Below are 17,046 nucleotides of genomic sequence, written 5' to 3' on the forward strand. Positions count from 1 at the left end.
CACTTTCTCCTGATAAGACTTTACCTGTTCCACAAATCACATTTGACCATGTGTTGGAGGATAGGAAATCTGATATCTTTCATTTGGATCCCTATGAAAATTCTGGTAAGACTTTCAGTTATTTATTTGTTTGCTAGAAGTATATGACCACCAAACTGGAAAGACTCAAATATAATTTGCATGCATTTAAATAAGAAGTTACCATTTAAACTAGACTAAACAATGTTATTGGCACCTGAGTGTGGTTGTAATAATGTCGACAGTATTGTACTAATTCCGTGCTATTATATCATCCATTAGCTTCAGCATTTCTGCAACTGGTTGCTACTACCTATAAGAATATATTTTTCAACTGTTTCTAAACATTATAATACCAGTGACAACAATTTTCTGTCTATCTGACAATATAGAGAAATAATCATATCTGAGGATATGAGATGGAGAAATTTTATGGATCTGTAATTGTAATAACCCCTGGCATTATACTGCAATAGAACATATAATTTCTATCTAAGTTTTTGGGGGAGGTATCCCATTTTTTAAAAAAAAATATGCTTTAGCTTGTGAGAGTTGTTTTAGACATTTTCTGCCTCAATATTATTAAATATTATCCTTCTCTCATCACTCAGATATATTTAGATGTAACAAATTACAATATCCTTTTGCAATCCATCCTCTCTGAAAATGTAATTATACAATAATAGTTTAACTATTTTTACTCAGTTTTAGAACTAAGCATTAAAAAAATCCTTTAGAAAATACTTGTAAAATGATATCTGTAAAGTGCTGATGTACCATACATATACCTGCTACTTAGATTTGAATGCCTGAATATTTTATGTCTCTTTTATTTGAAATCATATTTGACAAGTTCATGTAGATATATTGCAATTTTTTAAAATGTGGAAGAGAACACAAATATCAGTGAAAAGCAGCACATTTGAATGCATGTCAGGTTATAAGTTCACATGTAGTTCTGGATTTCTCAATAGATTATGCAAGACAAAAGGTGTTAAAGCTCTCTTTCACTGCTTTCGGTGCACAACTGACACTAACCTTTAATTGTGACTTTTAACATTTAAAAAGCAAGATACTGTCTCCAGTTTTAGAACAAAGATCTCCTTTTCCTTCTGACATCTATTCTTTTTTTTCCCCCCGTCTCCCTATGTTCTGTTCTCTTGAAACTCTTACAAGTATACAGGAGAAACAGGCATGTTAAAATGTCTTGGTAAGTTAAGGAAGCTACCTTTACCTATAGCATGCTAGATTCTTAAATCTTAACATTGCTTGCTGTGATTTCCATGTATTGTCACTAGTTATTAACTTAGCATGAAAGGCAACAAGCAAAATTGGCATTATTTCCCATCTTCCTAGTACAGGTAGTCCTTGAGTTACAGTGGTAATTAGGACCGGAATTTCCATCGCTAAGTGATGCGGTCATAAAGCATGACATCACATGACTGCATTGCTTAGTGATGGCAATCCCAGCACTCCCCGCTGCTGTTGTTAAGCAAATTCCACCAGTCATTAGCTGAGGACCCACCCCAATCCAAGCCATTCTGGCCTTGGTCCCTCCCAGCCCCAAGCCTTGGTGGGACTGCCTACAACTCCCCCCGCCTACCTTCCCCAACTCTGCCCTTTTGGCTGCCCTGCACCCTGCCTTGTGCGACAGCAAGCAGCCCCAGAACCACGTGGCTCAGGGCTTCTTAGTGTGCCACGGCTTCTGCAAGAAGCCCCTGAGCTGCAGCACAGCATGAAGCCTCAGCCATCCCTGGAAGCCTCAGCCGCCCCAGCAGCGCAGCTCAAAGCTGCAGCCACCCCAGCCCGGTCCCAGACACAATCGTCCTTGCCACCTTGCATTCCAAGGCCCCTGCTGCCCATGCTGCACCACCAATTTTCTTGTTCCCACTGCTGACAAGGTGTGCCCACTCTGGCCGTTCACAAGACAGCTGCTAGCCATGTGAGGCCATCTTCCTCAGGTCTCGCAAGGAAACTGCCATGTGTGATCTTGGGAAGAAAGCCTCATGCAGCCAGCAGCTGCCTTGTGAAGGGCCAGGCCAGGCATGCTTGTTCAGCAGTGGGAGCAAGAAGACGGTGAATGTCAGCTAGGGCAGCAGGGGCCACAGAGTACAGGGGGCCAAATGGGCATAGATGGGGGGAGGGGGGGAGGATGTTGAAGCACCCCTGTGGCCATAAGTGCGGGTGGGCTGCCAAGAGCCCAAATTTTGATCACGTGACTGCAGGGGCGTTGCACCAGCTGTAACTTCGGGGACCAGTTGTAAGTCCCTTCATTCAGCACCACTGTAACTTCAAATGGTCACTGAATGAATGGTCATAACTTGAGGACTACCTGTATTGTGATTCACATACTAAGGGAGGCAAACAGCTTGTTTTTAAGATGACATGATATTTATTTGTTTATTCTTCAAATTTCTATTACCGCCCATCTCTCCCAAAAAAGGGACTGACCTAATTGTAGTAGGTCAGTTGAGTACATTTGTTCTGTGGATAGGATCCAGTGCTCTTGCACATAAAATGTTATCCAAGGAAGCAAAAGTCACATTTCCCCTTTCTAACTCCCTCAGTATATTCCAAAAGCCCCCAAGGCAGACATGAAGGACTGGATGCAGAGGTAGAATTATCCCCTACTGATTCCATCAGTGAAAGAAATTTCTTCAGAATCAGAAGAGTCCTGGATGCTTTTTCCACTGCCTTTTTCCCCCCTTAAAAAGTTTATGTTAAAATGTTAACATTTGTAGACCACCCCAATCATTCCTGTTCTGGGTGGCATACAACAAAGCAACCAAATATATCAGCATGCTACACACAATAGGAAACAATCACCCTCAATCATCCAAGGTCAAAGGTCTGCTTGAACAGAGCAGTTGTCAAAGCCTTATGAAATGCAAGGAGGGTCAGGACACAGGAGCTACTGCAAGGCCTGCTATCCCGTGTGCTTCTCTTGATGTCTGGACCAGATGAACAGAGTTACATTTGGCAAGGCAGTTCCTGATATATGTTACAATTGTTGTAGTACTTTTTACTTGAGGCCTTTATTAGAATATGCTGGGCAAGATTGTGCATATTTACTTGGCAATAAATCCCACTTGTATTATACACAAATGACAGTTGATGTGTGTGTCTTAGTAGCATTGTTTAAATTGAAATAATAATTTAAAAACCTTCTTTCTTATTTTCTTAATTATGACTTTGACACCATAACTGAGGCCCTAGCTCACTTTCTCCTTCTCTGTCTCCATGTTCTGTCCACTCCCTCTTGTCCTTTTCATCTGTTTATTCAGACCGACAACATTCCTGGCCATCCTTTTCTACAGAGCAACCATCTCCTAGTTCTCCCCCAACTCCAGGTAAGTCAGCTTCTCTTTACTTTCATTCTGTTTAACTGTCTGCTCCAGAGCCTGGATGTTGGCATGTTTGATATGGACTGAGGGAAAATTAGCATTTTTCCCCAGGCATGGAAGATATCTTGCACATAGTCAAAATTGCAGGTTATCACCATTGTTGTAGCATCTGGTTGCTTCCCCAACTTTGGAACCAGATTAGAATAAACATGTCCCCTCCATTCACAAAAAGGATTGAGACCTAAGAAAGGATACTCTACTGTTGAAGTTAAGAGGCGGAGAGCAATTTGTTTTGCCTATTCATTCCTCCATCACCCTGAAACCACAATATTGTCTTAAAACCGTAATTCTGCTGAAATGAGGGGAAAGGGTGGGAGATCTTTTTACCAATTTCTTCTTCCCTCTCCATTCCCTTCACCACCTATAAATTAATTCAGGGGTTCCCTGAACTGCTGGAAGAAGGAATCTGCCAATAACTTTTCCTCAGAAGATTGCCATGTCGGCAGAATTACATCTCAGCTGATCAGGATCCAATCCATTGTAAACAGGAATTTGGCATAATTGGCTAGATTATTTAGAGAGGGGATCAATTTGAAGTCAAGAAAATGACACATGAATACAAGGTTAGAAGCAAGTTAATTCATGTAAGTTCCTATTCTCATTTAGAAATCAGCAGAAATAAAGGACAGTGGTACAGTACATATTCATACTCAGTACTTTCTCTGGGTCCAGAACAGATTCTACCAATACCAATCTATTCTGACAGAACATCTGTCTAAAAATGTAGGGATTTCCTTTCATATAGCTGCTTCCATTTTAATAAGGGAATTCCCTCTCCCACTCACACATCTGTTTTCATCATGGATCCGATAAAATGCTCCCCTCAGTAGTTGAGAACACCAAGAAAATAAAAGAGGGGAATTAGAAAAGCATTAAATTATACTAGGTAACGTGGCTGAGTAACTTCTGGCTGCCACATTGCAGATTATATTTTGCCATGATCAGTTCAAACTCCTTGTAAGAGCAACCTCTTCCTTCCTTGCAGCTTCTTCCTTGAGGAGAAGGCTACAAGGGTGTCTGAGAGTGGAGGTCCAATCCTCCTTGTCTTTTGGCTATGTCTCTATGCACTGCATATTTCAACCTAAGTGCTTCTGACAGATTACCTCTGAGAAAGTGCATCCCTTGACAGAAAAAAAAAAAAATTGCTCACCTCTGCTCAGGGCCACATTAAAACACATGCATGTATACATACACATACCAGTGTACCTGGTAGAAATTCAAAGCTGTATGCTTTTATTTTTGTCATAAAACCTCAAGTGTTAAGCATGCTAATATCCACAATTGCTGAAGCAAAATATATATGTTTTAAGGTTCATTGTAGTTCTTTGCTTTTGCTTAATATGTACAGCCCTCTTGCATTTAAATCTGAAAGCACTGTTTTCTATATTACAATAGAAAAAAAAAATCTCCTGAGCAATTTTCTATAGTTTACAAAGAACAGACATTTTATACCATCATTCCAAAGCAAAAACAACTATTAAAAACCCCTCGTGTTCTCCTTTTCTTTGTATGCACCTAGTCAGGTGTACCATTTTCTTCATATTATAAACTTACGTTTGATTCTGCCTTTTAACTATTTGCTCTATGTTATCTGTTCAGTTATTTAAGAGCTTTTAAAATGTTCTGTAGCCTTCAGATATAGATAACCTTTACTTGCCTGTTTTTCTTCCACAGTTAAAAGGAACTCTCCATTTTTAGAGGCACATACAAGACCATTCATTAGAACAAACAGCTTTGCTGATGAACTTGACCTGGAGGGTGAGACATTGCTGACTCCAATAACTCACATCTCACAGTAAGTCACAGAATTCTGAGTATCATTAACCTCAGACAAGAGTGCAGGCTAGAAGAAGATAAACTGTAATTGTAGAACAAGCTTGTGTAGAATTATCCCAGGTAGGGCCATTCTGCCTGTAGAACAAGCTTGATTTTATCATTGCACCCTTGCATATCCAACAACTTCTGCAAAATGTCCTTTAGGATATTCTTTTTATATGAAGCTAATGCTTTGGATAGACAAAGCAAAAGCAAACTGCGTGTAGATGGAACTGCTTTCTGTTGAATAACTGGCAATGTTGAACTTACACTGCAGCTGTCTCACTTGGAAAAACTAGTTAAATGAAACAGTCTGAAATTATGCCTTTTCAGACATCAGCCTACCTCCATTTTGTAGTATGCTGTATTCAGAATCCCTTGGCCAATGTTTTTGTCCTTTGTTGCATACAATTGCATACAATATACAGGTTTCATTAATCTGTTGAGAGAGGTATAAATTGGAATTGACTGCAGATCATAATGGTTAGATGAATAAGGGAAACTTGCCTTAGATGTAATCAATGAAGATCCTGCTCAGCTTTTAATGGAAGTCCCCAGGCTTCACTTGGCTAAACTGCCCTCTCTTACACTTTCTGATTGATCTTATTAACATCATAAATATATTCTTAGCCACTGAAAATATTACAATGGATTAACTGTTTGTCTATCTGTATACAAATAGAAAAGTACAGACCTTCCATAGATTACACACTTCACAATATAATAAACACAGAAGTGGTTGCTGATCACATAATCCTGCATGGTGAAATTCTTTCAGTTGTCATGAGTAACAGAAAAGCACATTTCCAAAGAACTCGATAAAGAAAGCTTTTTCCTGGTGTGGTCTGAATATTTTTTCATTTAATTCTAATTCTTGTCCTGCTAAACTTCTGAAAACCAGTAGCATTTCAAACTCAACAAGCTGCTTTCTTATACAACACTTTATGCAAGTGTTCTAGAGTGTGCCATGGTATATACCCAAAACATCAGCTCAGCCTGTATAAACCGGCTCACATGTCAAAGTCAGATCAAATGCAGCTTTGCACAGCTTGATCCATGCTCTATAGAAGATGCATCACCCTGAATAATATTTTATAGGCCAGCTGCATACCACTATAACTCTTGGTAGAAAATGTAGGGCTTTGCAGCTGGTAAGAGTAATGTGCTGTTGAATTTTGGACTGCAGCACTGCATATAAATTAATATGCCCCATGGGCCTTGAAAATGAGCATGTATGAAAGAAACTGATTCCATAACCACAAAGGCGTGCGTAAGAGCTGCTGTGTGGATTGGAGGCATGTGCTCGGCCAAGAGTATCTGCAAGCAGGTTTCACCTGAGAACATAAAATTACTTCTCTTTGACAGGCAGTATAAATCAACTGGCAACAATATTGGTTACCTACTGTACCATTAGGAAACTTGCCTGGTATAAGTCAGATTAAGGAATGTGTTTAAAATATCTGTTTCCACTTAGTTTGAAAGGATGGAGAAACTTTTGCAGCTCAAGTTTGTCAGTGTCATTGCAAGCACACCAGGAGTATCCCAGGAAACAAGGAACAGTAAGCTGGCAGCAGCCTTGTGAAAATGTCACAATTCAAGGGGTCTCCAGAGTCCCTCTAGCTCAAACGTGGGTGTTGCATATTTGGAAATGTGAAACCAGAAGAATATATGACATGATCCAATATAAGACTAGTAGTGCAAATCTGCCACAATTTGTGACTGTGTCTCATGACTTTGGAATGCGGCCTCAAGGAGAGGCTTTTGTTTATACCAACATGCCTGCATCTGCTTTCTGGCCTCAGCTAGGTGCAAAAATTGTTGCTTAGATCTGTGAAATTCACTTGAAGAAGTTTACTATATTTTGCCCCAGAAAATTTTCCCCAATTCCCTGAGTGGCATTCCCTGTGTGGGATCTGTATTTTGTTCTACTGATTCACTATGAATTAAAAATACTATCATACTCTTCTATTCCAACACTCCTATGTGTGAAAATCACTGGGGCACACAGTGAGGACAAAATGGAGTTGTTGCTTCTTCCTTGGAGGTAAAGAGCGTGATAGCATCCCACTGTCTTAGCCAGAGATACAACACAACAGATAGTTAGCCTAGACCAGTCTTTCTCAATCTTGGCAGCTTTAAGACGTGTGGACTTCAAACTCCCAGGATTCCTCAGCCAGCATGGCCTAGACTCAGTTTTGTCTCATAGCAGTCTCAATGACTAAGCAGTTTTCACTAATGCCATGCTCAAATCTGCCTGGCAATTTTTCACGAGTTTAATTTTCCTGTGAAAGTCACGTTTGTTTTTCTTTCTTATTCTCAGGTGCTTGAAAAAATTTTTCAAACATCTCAGTGGAATTTTTGAGTTTCATTTATTGGTGGAAGTGATAGAGAGAACTACTGCTAGTATTGCGGTTTTCTATCATACAGCTTTCCATAACTGAAACTTCCCAATCAGCCCATACTTCCCAATCTGAGAAAAGCTTTATGAGAGATGTTCCTTATAAACTTTCCCCTCGGGATTTAACCAAAGCATAGGAAGCCAGGTAAGCTGCAAGCTGCTGGGAAGATGGTTGTATAGTAAAAGATAGATCATTGGTATACATATGTTCACTGCTCTGCAAATAAAGTGCCAGAACAACATGATTTTTCCCCTTAAAAGCGAATTCTATTTCAGCAAAATATGTGAGAAGAGGTTGGAAAAAAATTGTACTGCTTGAATGCTCTTACCTGTTCTTAGGTTCCTGTCCCATACAAAGATTTTAAGGTAAAAGCAAAGGGATCTTTTCTTCAGATTCCCCCATTTAGTAAAATCAGGGGAAGTAAAAAGAGATCTAACATTCTGTGCCCCTATGTCAGATAATTCCCCAGATTATTGGTCATTTCCAATGCAGCTAGGGCCTCCAGCATGGGAAACAAGCAACATAAATAGGAATTAACAGTAATTATTTCTCCTCTCATACATTCTTCTTAAAATTCCTAAGGAACAAAATATTCTTCAGGTATACAAATATGTATGAATTTATTTAAACTAGGAAAGAAGAACAAGTAATTTTTCCTAATAATCCTCAAATGCCAAATGTCTAGTGCCATATGTGAGTACTAGAGCTTCAGGAAACACCAGAGGGATTCCTACCTTTAGCACTCCTTGCCATTTGTATTTTTCCTGGCCCATTGTCTCTTGTGTTCTTGCTTTGTTGAGTTGGAGTGGAAACATGGGCTCTGCTAGAGGGCCAGTGATGAAATGGGCACAATGTCATCATGTAAAGGCTGCAACATATGTACTTCCATCAGGCGTTGCAACACAATTATGTAACGGTGGCATTTACACTGCACGTGTCAAAATTTTGGAATTGTTGGGATTTGTTGCATTGTGACTGAGTGGAATATGCCATCCTATACTGCAGGTGGGGAATCATATTTTTAATGCCACTACAAAATAAATCCAACAAATAAGTAATTATGGTAGACTGGTAAAGTGTGGCTTAGAATCCCCCTCCAGGCATGCTAGATTTCAGTCTGTGGTGAGAGTGATTTTATTTCTTTTATTTACACAGGGGATTCATTCAAAGAGTCTATTCTCATAATTCAGATTCGTAATTCAGAAAACAGAGTTTTCTGTTTGAAAGCAAAAGGTGTTAGTTAAATGCCCCCTCTAAAAGAGGGTAGTGTTGTCTGTCATAGGTTTTTCACAGGACTCTCTCATTATTAGTTGCAGAAATGATGCATTTTTGGATAACAAAACATACACATTATTTTATGCACACCTATGAACTTGTCTATGCTCAGAAGCTAAGCATGGTCACTAGAGACCATCAGAGAAACCTAGGGCTGTAGTCTAGATGAGGAGTTAAAAAACAGCACAAAATAAGTCACCAGCAACCCATTTCTGTAGTGTTGCCCCCCAAAAAACAAGGTCGTGTCCATGATAACACCAGGAATTTTGCTGAAATTGTGGGTATCTTTTTACCTTTTGCTATTTTTAAATTTTCAGATGAAGTAGGTTTGGGGGAGAGGAGATTGTAATGACAGATTGATTTCCTATATGGCTTGGGGACTGGTTGTCTATGGGACTGCCTCCTCCAAGTGGAATATCTTTGTCCAAGATGTCTGCGCAGAGGCTGAACTGTATGCTAAAAGTCTCCATCCCTCATGAGATGTTGTGGGAGAATGCTTGGAAGTGAGGATTCTCTGTTGGACTCCTGTCTTATGGCATAGTGTATCCCCAAGATGAAAGCAGCTGCCTTCCTTTTGATAGTGGAATTTTGTGTGTGTGTGTCAGAAACACCTACCAAGGCACTTCTGTATTGAAAGGATTTGCCGGTGATGTCACCATTGCCTGGGGGATGCCCAAGGGGGCTCCTTTCACATCCCTGTTATTTTCCCACCGAAGTGGTACCTATTTATCTACTTGCATTTGCATGCTTTCAAACTGCTAGGATAGCAGGAGGTGGGACAAGTTGACGGGGGCTCACTCCGTCACGTGGCTTGCGCTCTCGGGTTTCGAACTGCCGAGCTGCTGACCTTAATGGTCCTCTGACTCAGCATCTTAACCACTGAGCTACTGCAGCCCCCTGGTAGTGGGATGAAAGATAGGCATTGTGTAGTAAAGATTTTTATTGTGGATTTTTATATATTCAGCTTGGTTGTGTGTCCTTTTATTAATCTGTTATGTAATATGATGATGATGGAATACAGGACTTGTAAGCTGCTTAGATTCACTTGAAAGGAGTGGCACAGAATGCATTATTATTGCACTATTACACATTTATTGGTATTTTAGTATCATCAGGCTGTCTTTCACCCCTCTTATTTTGAGACAGTGCCTGAGTTTAAAAGGTACATGGTGCCCAGAGCAAACATTTGCACTTATCTGTGTGGTGGGCTCCTTGTTTGCACTGACTGGATAGCTCATATTGTAAATGATTCTTGCTTTTATCTTCCTCTCTTATTTCTAAAGGTCCTTGTAAAGACAGAGCAAATACAGCTTATTCACTTTCAAGTGGTCAGATATAATGACTGACCTGCTGTCACCAGCACTCTGTTTACATTGCAGCTAACAACATTTAAACTGTGATTTGAACACAGACAACTTTATCATTCATTGGCCGTGAGGATTTGCAACTATGAAGCAGGCACCTAGCCAAACATCATACAGGAGGAAGTGACAAACTCTTCCATACTATGTTGAGATTCCTTAAGGACAAGTTTCATTTTATCCCTTTCTTTGTTAAGCAGTTAGAGTTTGGCTGCATGACGGTATTTTGTTTATCATTTTAAACATAGGGAAAATATGAAACAATGCTCTTTCATGGTTAATCACATATATTAGTTCCATAAAGCCACTGCTGTGGCCTTGTGGCCTTTTTGAGTCTGTGATACAATTGATATAAGGAAAATTATTTGGTCTATGAAAAAGGAAGAAAGGCAGGAGGGCATAGAAACATAAACATAAAGATGGAAAAACTATTCCCAAAATTGAATAGCGGGAAAAAGCATATCTGCTGAAATGTGAATGAGGGACCCAGAACATGATTCACGTTAGGAACTATAATTGAAACTTTACCATACAATTAAGTTCATCTTATTAATTATTTAATTCTAGAATCAATACTGAAACTGATATTGTTGTATCAATGCAGCAGATATCTAATTTTTATAAATGCCATTTTCTGAATTCTCAAAGCACCTGTACAAAGTAGCTGAATTATGTTTCCTTGTTACATATGTGATGCACTCAAGCAATAAAAATAGACTTTGCAATAACATTTATACATGGTTATTCCACTTCTTTTAAGTAGTAAACACAGCTGCTTCTTTCCAAGTGTACATTAATATTATGCCTTTTATTTTCTAAATAATAATGTGCTTTTTTATTTGTGTTAATTAAAGTAGTATCCAGGTGCTTACATATTCAGAAGTGCTGGGCTCATCTAATACAAATGTAAGAAGCAGCTGTCTTTGTTCTGAAATATCAGCTTATTTTGGACATCATAAAAAGTTTGGGAGGAGAGATAAGAGGCATAAAGTTTCGTATTTATTTATTTGAGTTATATTGCTGTAGTCAGTAGATTTGGCTTTTCTGTTATGAAAGAAATGGTTTTTGGCTGTGATGTACATAGCATTTGGCTTAAAGTGCTACATTTATTATGTTAGTAAGTGGGAACTACATGCAGTGTTACGCAAGCTGACTTCCGCTAGATCAACAGGACTTTGCTTGCTGCCCCATGCCTTTCTCCTCCCCCACCCCAAATTAACTCTGTGAATACCCCAAACCATCTGGAACATATTTGGGCCACAGGAGGGATGCATAAGCCACTGCTTTGGCCTTATGTGTCCTTTTTTGAGTCTGTGATACAATTGATATGAGGAAAATTACTTCATCTATGAAAAAGGAAGAAAGGCAAGAGGGCATAGAAACATATACATAAACATAAAGATGGGGAAATTATACCCAAAACTGAAGAGAGTGAAAGAGAGTATCTGCTGAAATGTGAATGAGGGACCCAGAACAGAACTGACAGATGATCAGCACTAGTAACCAATAGGTTATTTGCTCAGTGACCTCATTTTGTTTACCGTAAATGAAAACTCAGGTTTAAAATTAGAATTCAAAAGAAATATTTAAGATGCTTTGGCCATGTTTCTTCAGTGGTGTTTTGCAAAAGTGCATCTATGCAGAGAGTGCTTGTTGACTAAACCAGAATTTATTGTGTTCACACATCAGGCTAAATCCAAGCCAAACAAACCACATTGTGTCTTAGCACTAGAGTGTGCGCAACTTATGTCAGCTCAACGGACATACTAGCCTAAGTGCAGCCTGTTGAGAACCATGTTTCCAAGGCAGACAGAGTAATGACCCACATTTTAGTTAGGGTTCTGTGATTTATGAAGCAAAATGCATATAGTGAAGGGCTAACCTTTTTGGCCCCTTACATTGTAGGGAGCTAGCTAGTGGGCCTCTTTGCTTCAGTCTTAGCATGCTGTAAAAATTCAGACTGCTGTGTGTGTTTCTCTCACTGTAAGCTTGGATTTATCCTCCTTTGATATAACTAAGAAAGCAATTCCAATTGTGCACTGATTTTCCCATATTCCAAAGCTGAAGAATCATACTTTTTCACTTAACTACACATGATTTATCTGGTTTTAAGGTATTCATTGTAGTCTTTTATATAACATTATAAAATGCAAGAATTATAGGAGAATTCAGATGTATAATTTGTTAGGGTTGTGTTGCTATATTTCATGAATACATTATGAAGTCAGGTTTGCCTATCCAGGTTAGGCAATAAAGTTACACAGAGTATGTCTCAGAATAGGTTTTTCATTTGGAATTCCTCCCTGAACTGATGGGAATGAGCAAATCACTACAAAGAGCTGTTGCTCCCTTGGCCATAAGTAGCTAGGCCTTAATTGCAGTGAAAGAAGATGAGTCAGTGAAGGGTAATAAAACTTTGGTGATTTTAGCCATTATTTTGAAACCATCTGTTTTTCATTTCAGAAATCTGAACCAGTCTTTCCCATATCAAAATTAAGCACACAGTTAAATACTATTATTGGTAAGCATTTTATCCATGACATCTGCTGTAATGGAGTTAGCTCTTAATTAAAATACTTATTGTTCTGGCCACAATTACTTAGTGGGTTGAAGGCCTGATGTTACTTCTGATATAGGTTATGTATGTATGTAAGGCAACGGGCTAGAATCCAGGTGACGGTGAGTTCTAGTCCTGCCCTAGGCACAAAAGCTGGCTGGGTGACCTTGGGCCAGTCACTCTCTCTTAGCCCAACTCATCTCACAGGGTTGTTGTTGTGGGGAAAACAGGAGGAGGAAGGAGTATGAGGTATGTTTGCTACTTGAGTTATTTATATAAAAAAATATTTATTTATTTTTATTTATTTATAGGCTGACCATACATCCTGTTTTGAATGGGACAGTCCTGCTTTTTTAACATTTCCAGACCATCCCGTCATTTTAATATAAATCCAATTTTCTTAAAAACCTTACTTAAAATTTTGAAAGTTCCCGCAAACCTGTCAGAATGCAGTCTGACTTTGAGTGGAAGGAGGGGGAGCTCAGCAGAAACAGCGGGGGAAAAGCTGCAGAGCTTAACCCAGCAGAAAACCTAAAAAGAAAAAAACAAGATCAGCTGATAGGCGGCAATCAAAGGGCGAGCCGATTGGCTCCTGCCTTGAAACGGCAGGAAGAAAAGAATGTAAAAGCACAGCCAGAGGAGGAACGGCTTGTCGGGTACAACCGTTCACTAGACTCTCCAGCCCAGCCTTGTCTCTCACAAATGAAGGAATGCGAAGATTCCCAGCCCGAGAAAACCGGAGAAGTTCCTGCCTGCCGATCCAGCCTGTCGCCCAGCCCTGCCTCATTTTGCCATCCCAATGTCCTGTTTTTAACCCCATCCCATTTTGCCATCCCAGTGTCCTGTTTTTGACTCAAGGAAATATGGTCAGCCTATTTATTTATCATATTTTTATCACCGCCATCTTCCCCACATGGGGGACACTGGGCCAGATCCGCAACTGGGGGTGGGGGGCAAGCAGAGCATGTGCCCTGGGCACTGCACTTGGGGGGGGGTGTGCCAAAATGGGTGTGGAATCCATGTTTGCCCCAGATGGCACAGACCCTAGTTGCGGCCCTGCCCTGGGCGGTTCACAATGAAACCACCCAAAATAAAGGGATAGAAAATAATAATAATAATAATAATAATAATAATTTATAATGAAATACTGGTTTTCCTTTATTGAAACTGTTGTGTGAAACTTTATATACATTTATATATACATAGGAGAAGACTACACACAAACACACACACACAATGACAGCAGGTACAGCAATCAGCCTTAGAATTGACATTGAAGTGGTAGATAGATTATACCTTTTAGGATCAAGTATAAATACTAATAGGGGACGCGGTGGCGCTGCGGGTTAAACCGCTGCGCTGCTGAGCTTGCCGATTGGAAGGTCGGCGGTTCGAATCCGCGCAACGGGGTGAGCTCCCATTGCTAGTCCCAGCTCCTGCTCACCTAGCAGTTTGAAAACATGCAAATGTGAGTAGATCAATAGGTACCGCTTCGGCGGGAAGGTAACGGCGTTCCGTGTCATCATGCCGGCCACATGACCACGGACGGGTCTACGGACAACGCCGGCTCTAACGGCTTAGAAACGGAGATGAGCACCGCCCCCTAGAGTCGGACACGACTGGACTTTACGTCAAGGGAAACCTTTACCTTTACTATAAATACTAAAGGAACCAGCAGTCAAGAAAAATACTACAGCCTGGCACTTGGTAGGCTAGCAATAAAGTCATTGGAAAAGATATTCAGATGCCTAATTATGTCTATACTTACAGAGGTCAGAATCATACGGGCAATGTTTTTTTCTGTGACAGCCTATGGATGTGGAAGTTGGAGTTTGAAGAAGCAGGATAGAAAGAGTACAGGAGAACATTCTCAGGAGAATATTCCTGAGAATACCATGGATAGCCAAAAAAACAAAGAAATGGATCATAAAACAAATCAATCCAAAGTTTTCACTAAAGGCTGAAATTATGACCAGGCTCAAATTATTCTATTTTGGTCACGTGGTGCAAAGACCTAGTTATCTTGAGAAGTCCTAATGCTGAGAAAGGTAGAAAAAAAGAGAAAAGGTGGATGGACTCAGTTACAGTGGCAATGAGTGTACCATTCGGAGACCAGAAGGGCCAGATCAGACTGACCATGATTTTTCTGTTCCGTTAAAGTTTTGTCAAATATTGTTCAATTTTCCTGTTTAAAACCAAAGAGCATTAGGAGAGTAGAGATGTTTTTGGTTCACCTGATGTTTATTTTTCTTTAAAAATGGAAAACCTCTTGAAAAATAGTACATACTTTTTTTTTGACTATTTAGGAATTTTTTTAGAGATTGCACGTCATAGGTTGAGACAGCTTGTACTATGAAACTATGCAAGCAACAATTTAAGCTCCTGCCCAGACTGTTAAGAGAAAGACACCTGGGAATGCAGCAGAACTTTTCTGATCATTGTTTAAATAGTAATTGAACAGGGAGCTGATCTTTGGAAAAGAGTAGCAAGCAAGGAGATAGAAGAGAATTCCTCTCAGCCCATGACAGAACCACCTGACCTAGGAAACTTCAATGGAGGGTTCAGGCTGACCACTTCTGACCCATGCTGTGGGATTCCCCACAGTGTGCACTGGAGCTGCCTCATCTTAAGACACCCCTCGGCATACTCCCAACAAGTTTCTCAACTGTCCTCTCAGTATATATTGTGGAATTGGCTGGAACTGCTCATCCATTGAGACCTTTCAGTGTTTGTCAAGGGGTTTCTGGCTGGCCTCTTGGATACTCACTCTGGGATTCTCTACAGCCACTGATGGAGTCACCCAGACTGGGAGATCTTTAGTCAGGACTGCAGGAGGAGGCTTTTCTTACTCTCCTCCTGCTGCACTCCTGCAGTTTTCCACCATTTTAATGTGTAGAACAGATGAGTGGTCCTAAAATATGCTTATCACTGTTTAAATCAAGAATACCCCAGAATTCTCCCCAAACTCAGTCCCAATTTCATATGTGAATGTGACCAAATTCACCATGTAGCTCCTCAAGTGATTGACCACCTCTGTTGTAAAGCATTCTTCCTCTGCCTGCCTACAGTACGTATTCCCAGCCAGCCTGTTGATTCAACACAGCCATGGACCACCAGTTGGGAAGGAAGTAATCCATTCATGGTGAACATCTTTATGTAACTCACCTTTTCATTCTTTTCTGCAAAATGTTGAATAGGCAAATGAAAATGGTACCAGTTAATTGCTTCCCGCCATCACAACTAGTGAAGAATTTCTAATCTAGGGATGTGACAATTCCTAGAATAAACGATTTACCTCAGAAGAATTTCTCATTTAATTTTTACTCTAATAGAGGATCTTTTAACATCATTATGAATTTGTATATGATAATAGAGATTATAAATATATTGTTCATAAAAATGAAAAGCTGGTACACTTCTAAATGATACTGGTTGTGAGGCATGTTTTAAAATTCCAGCTAGAACAGAAATGGATATATTTTAACACAAGGGGGCAGTGATGTCATGTAAGAATATTGACCAGTATATAATTAAGTAGTCCTCATCAGATAGATAAATGGGTAGGAACAGAACGGTGATATAATAATTTGACTTATTCGTAAGAGTAGATCCTTAAGGCTCATAAACCAGCCAAATCTGGACACATTCTTTAGTTTAGTGGAAAAGAGGTAGCCATGTTCTTAATTCTCCTGCATATAAGGAAATGGTTTTAAATTATTTATCTAGGTAGCTATGAATCTGAACACAAAAGATTCAGATTCAGCTCAAAAGTCAAAATTAAATTGAGTTTCACTTGTTGCTAATAAAGAGTACTGTATTTGTTCACTTTGGAATAGATATACAATTACACAAGGAAAGAATCGCTTCTGTTTCCTCCATCAGGGTTCAGCAGCCTTGCACATTTTATTGCTCATAAAATACGAATTTCATGGAATTTAGGAAATAAGACAATTCTAAAACTGCTGTGTAAGCTTCAAGTGTGATATGCATGAACGCACAATAGTGTTCCAGTTTTAAAAGGGTTTGATAAATCTATATGAAGTTCTGTCAGTAGTTACAGCTTTAACTTAAAATTTTACACCATACTCCCATGATCAAAGGTTTCATACATTTCCATTTTATTTTAATTAAGTTTATTTTTATTGTTTATTTGATGATGATTTAACTTTGTGTCAATTGATCTTTTTTATGTGTATTCCCCTGAAATACAGTTTTGG

General features: G+C 39.5%; 1 protein-coding gene across 1 annotated transcript in view; it reads left to right on the forward strand.

Moving 5' to 3' along the window:
• KCNQ1 (potassium voltage-gated channel subfamily Q member 1) overlaps positions 1 to 17,046 on the forward strand; it is a 375,374-nt gene that overhangs the window by 132,792 nt on the left and 225,536 nt on the right. The window contains exons 10-12 of the mRNA XM_063289351.1: positions 1 to 105; positions 3,303 to 3,368; positions 5,097 to 5,217. The exon at positions 1 to 105 is cut by the window's left edge and continues 40 nt beyond it. Coding sequence (XP_063145421.1) covers positions 1 to 105; positions 3,303 to 3,368; positions 5,097 to 5,217 — 292 coding nt within the window. The remainder of the gene's footprint in view (positions 106 to 3,302; positions 3,369 to 5,096; positions 5,218 to 17,046) is intronic.

The sequence above is a fragment of the Candoia aspera genome, chromosome 1 (assembly GCF_035149785.1).
Source record: "Candoia aspera isolate rCanAsp1 chromosome 1, rCanAsp1.hap2, whole genome shotgun sequence".
NCBI lineage: Eukaryota > Metazoa > Chordata > Lepidosauria > Squamata > Boidae > Candoia > Candoia aspera.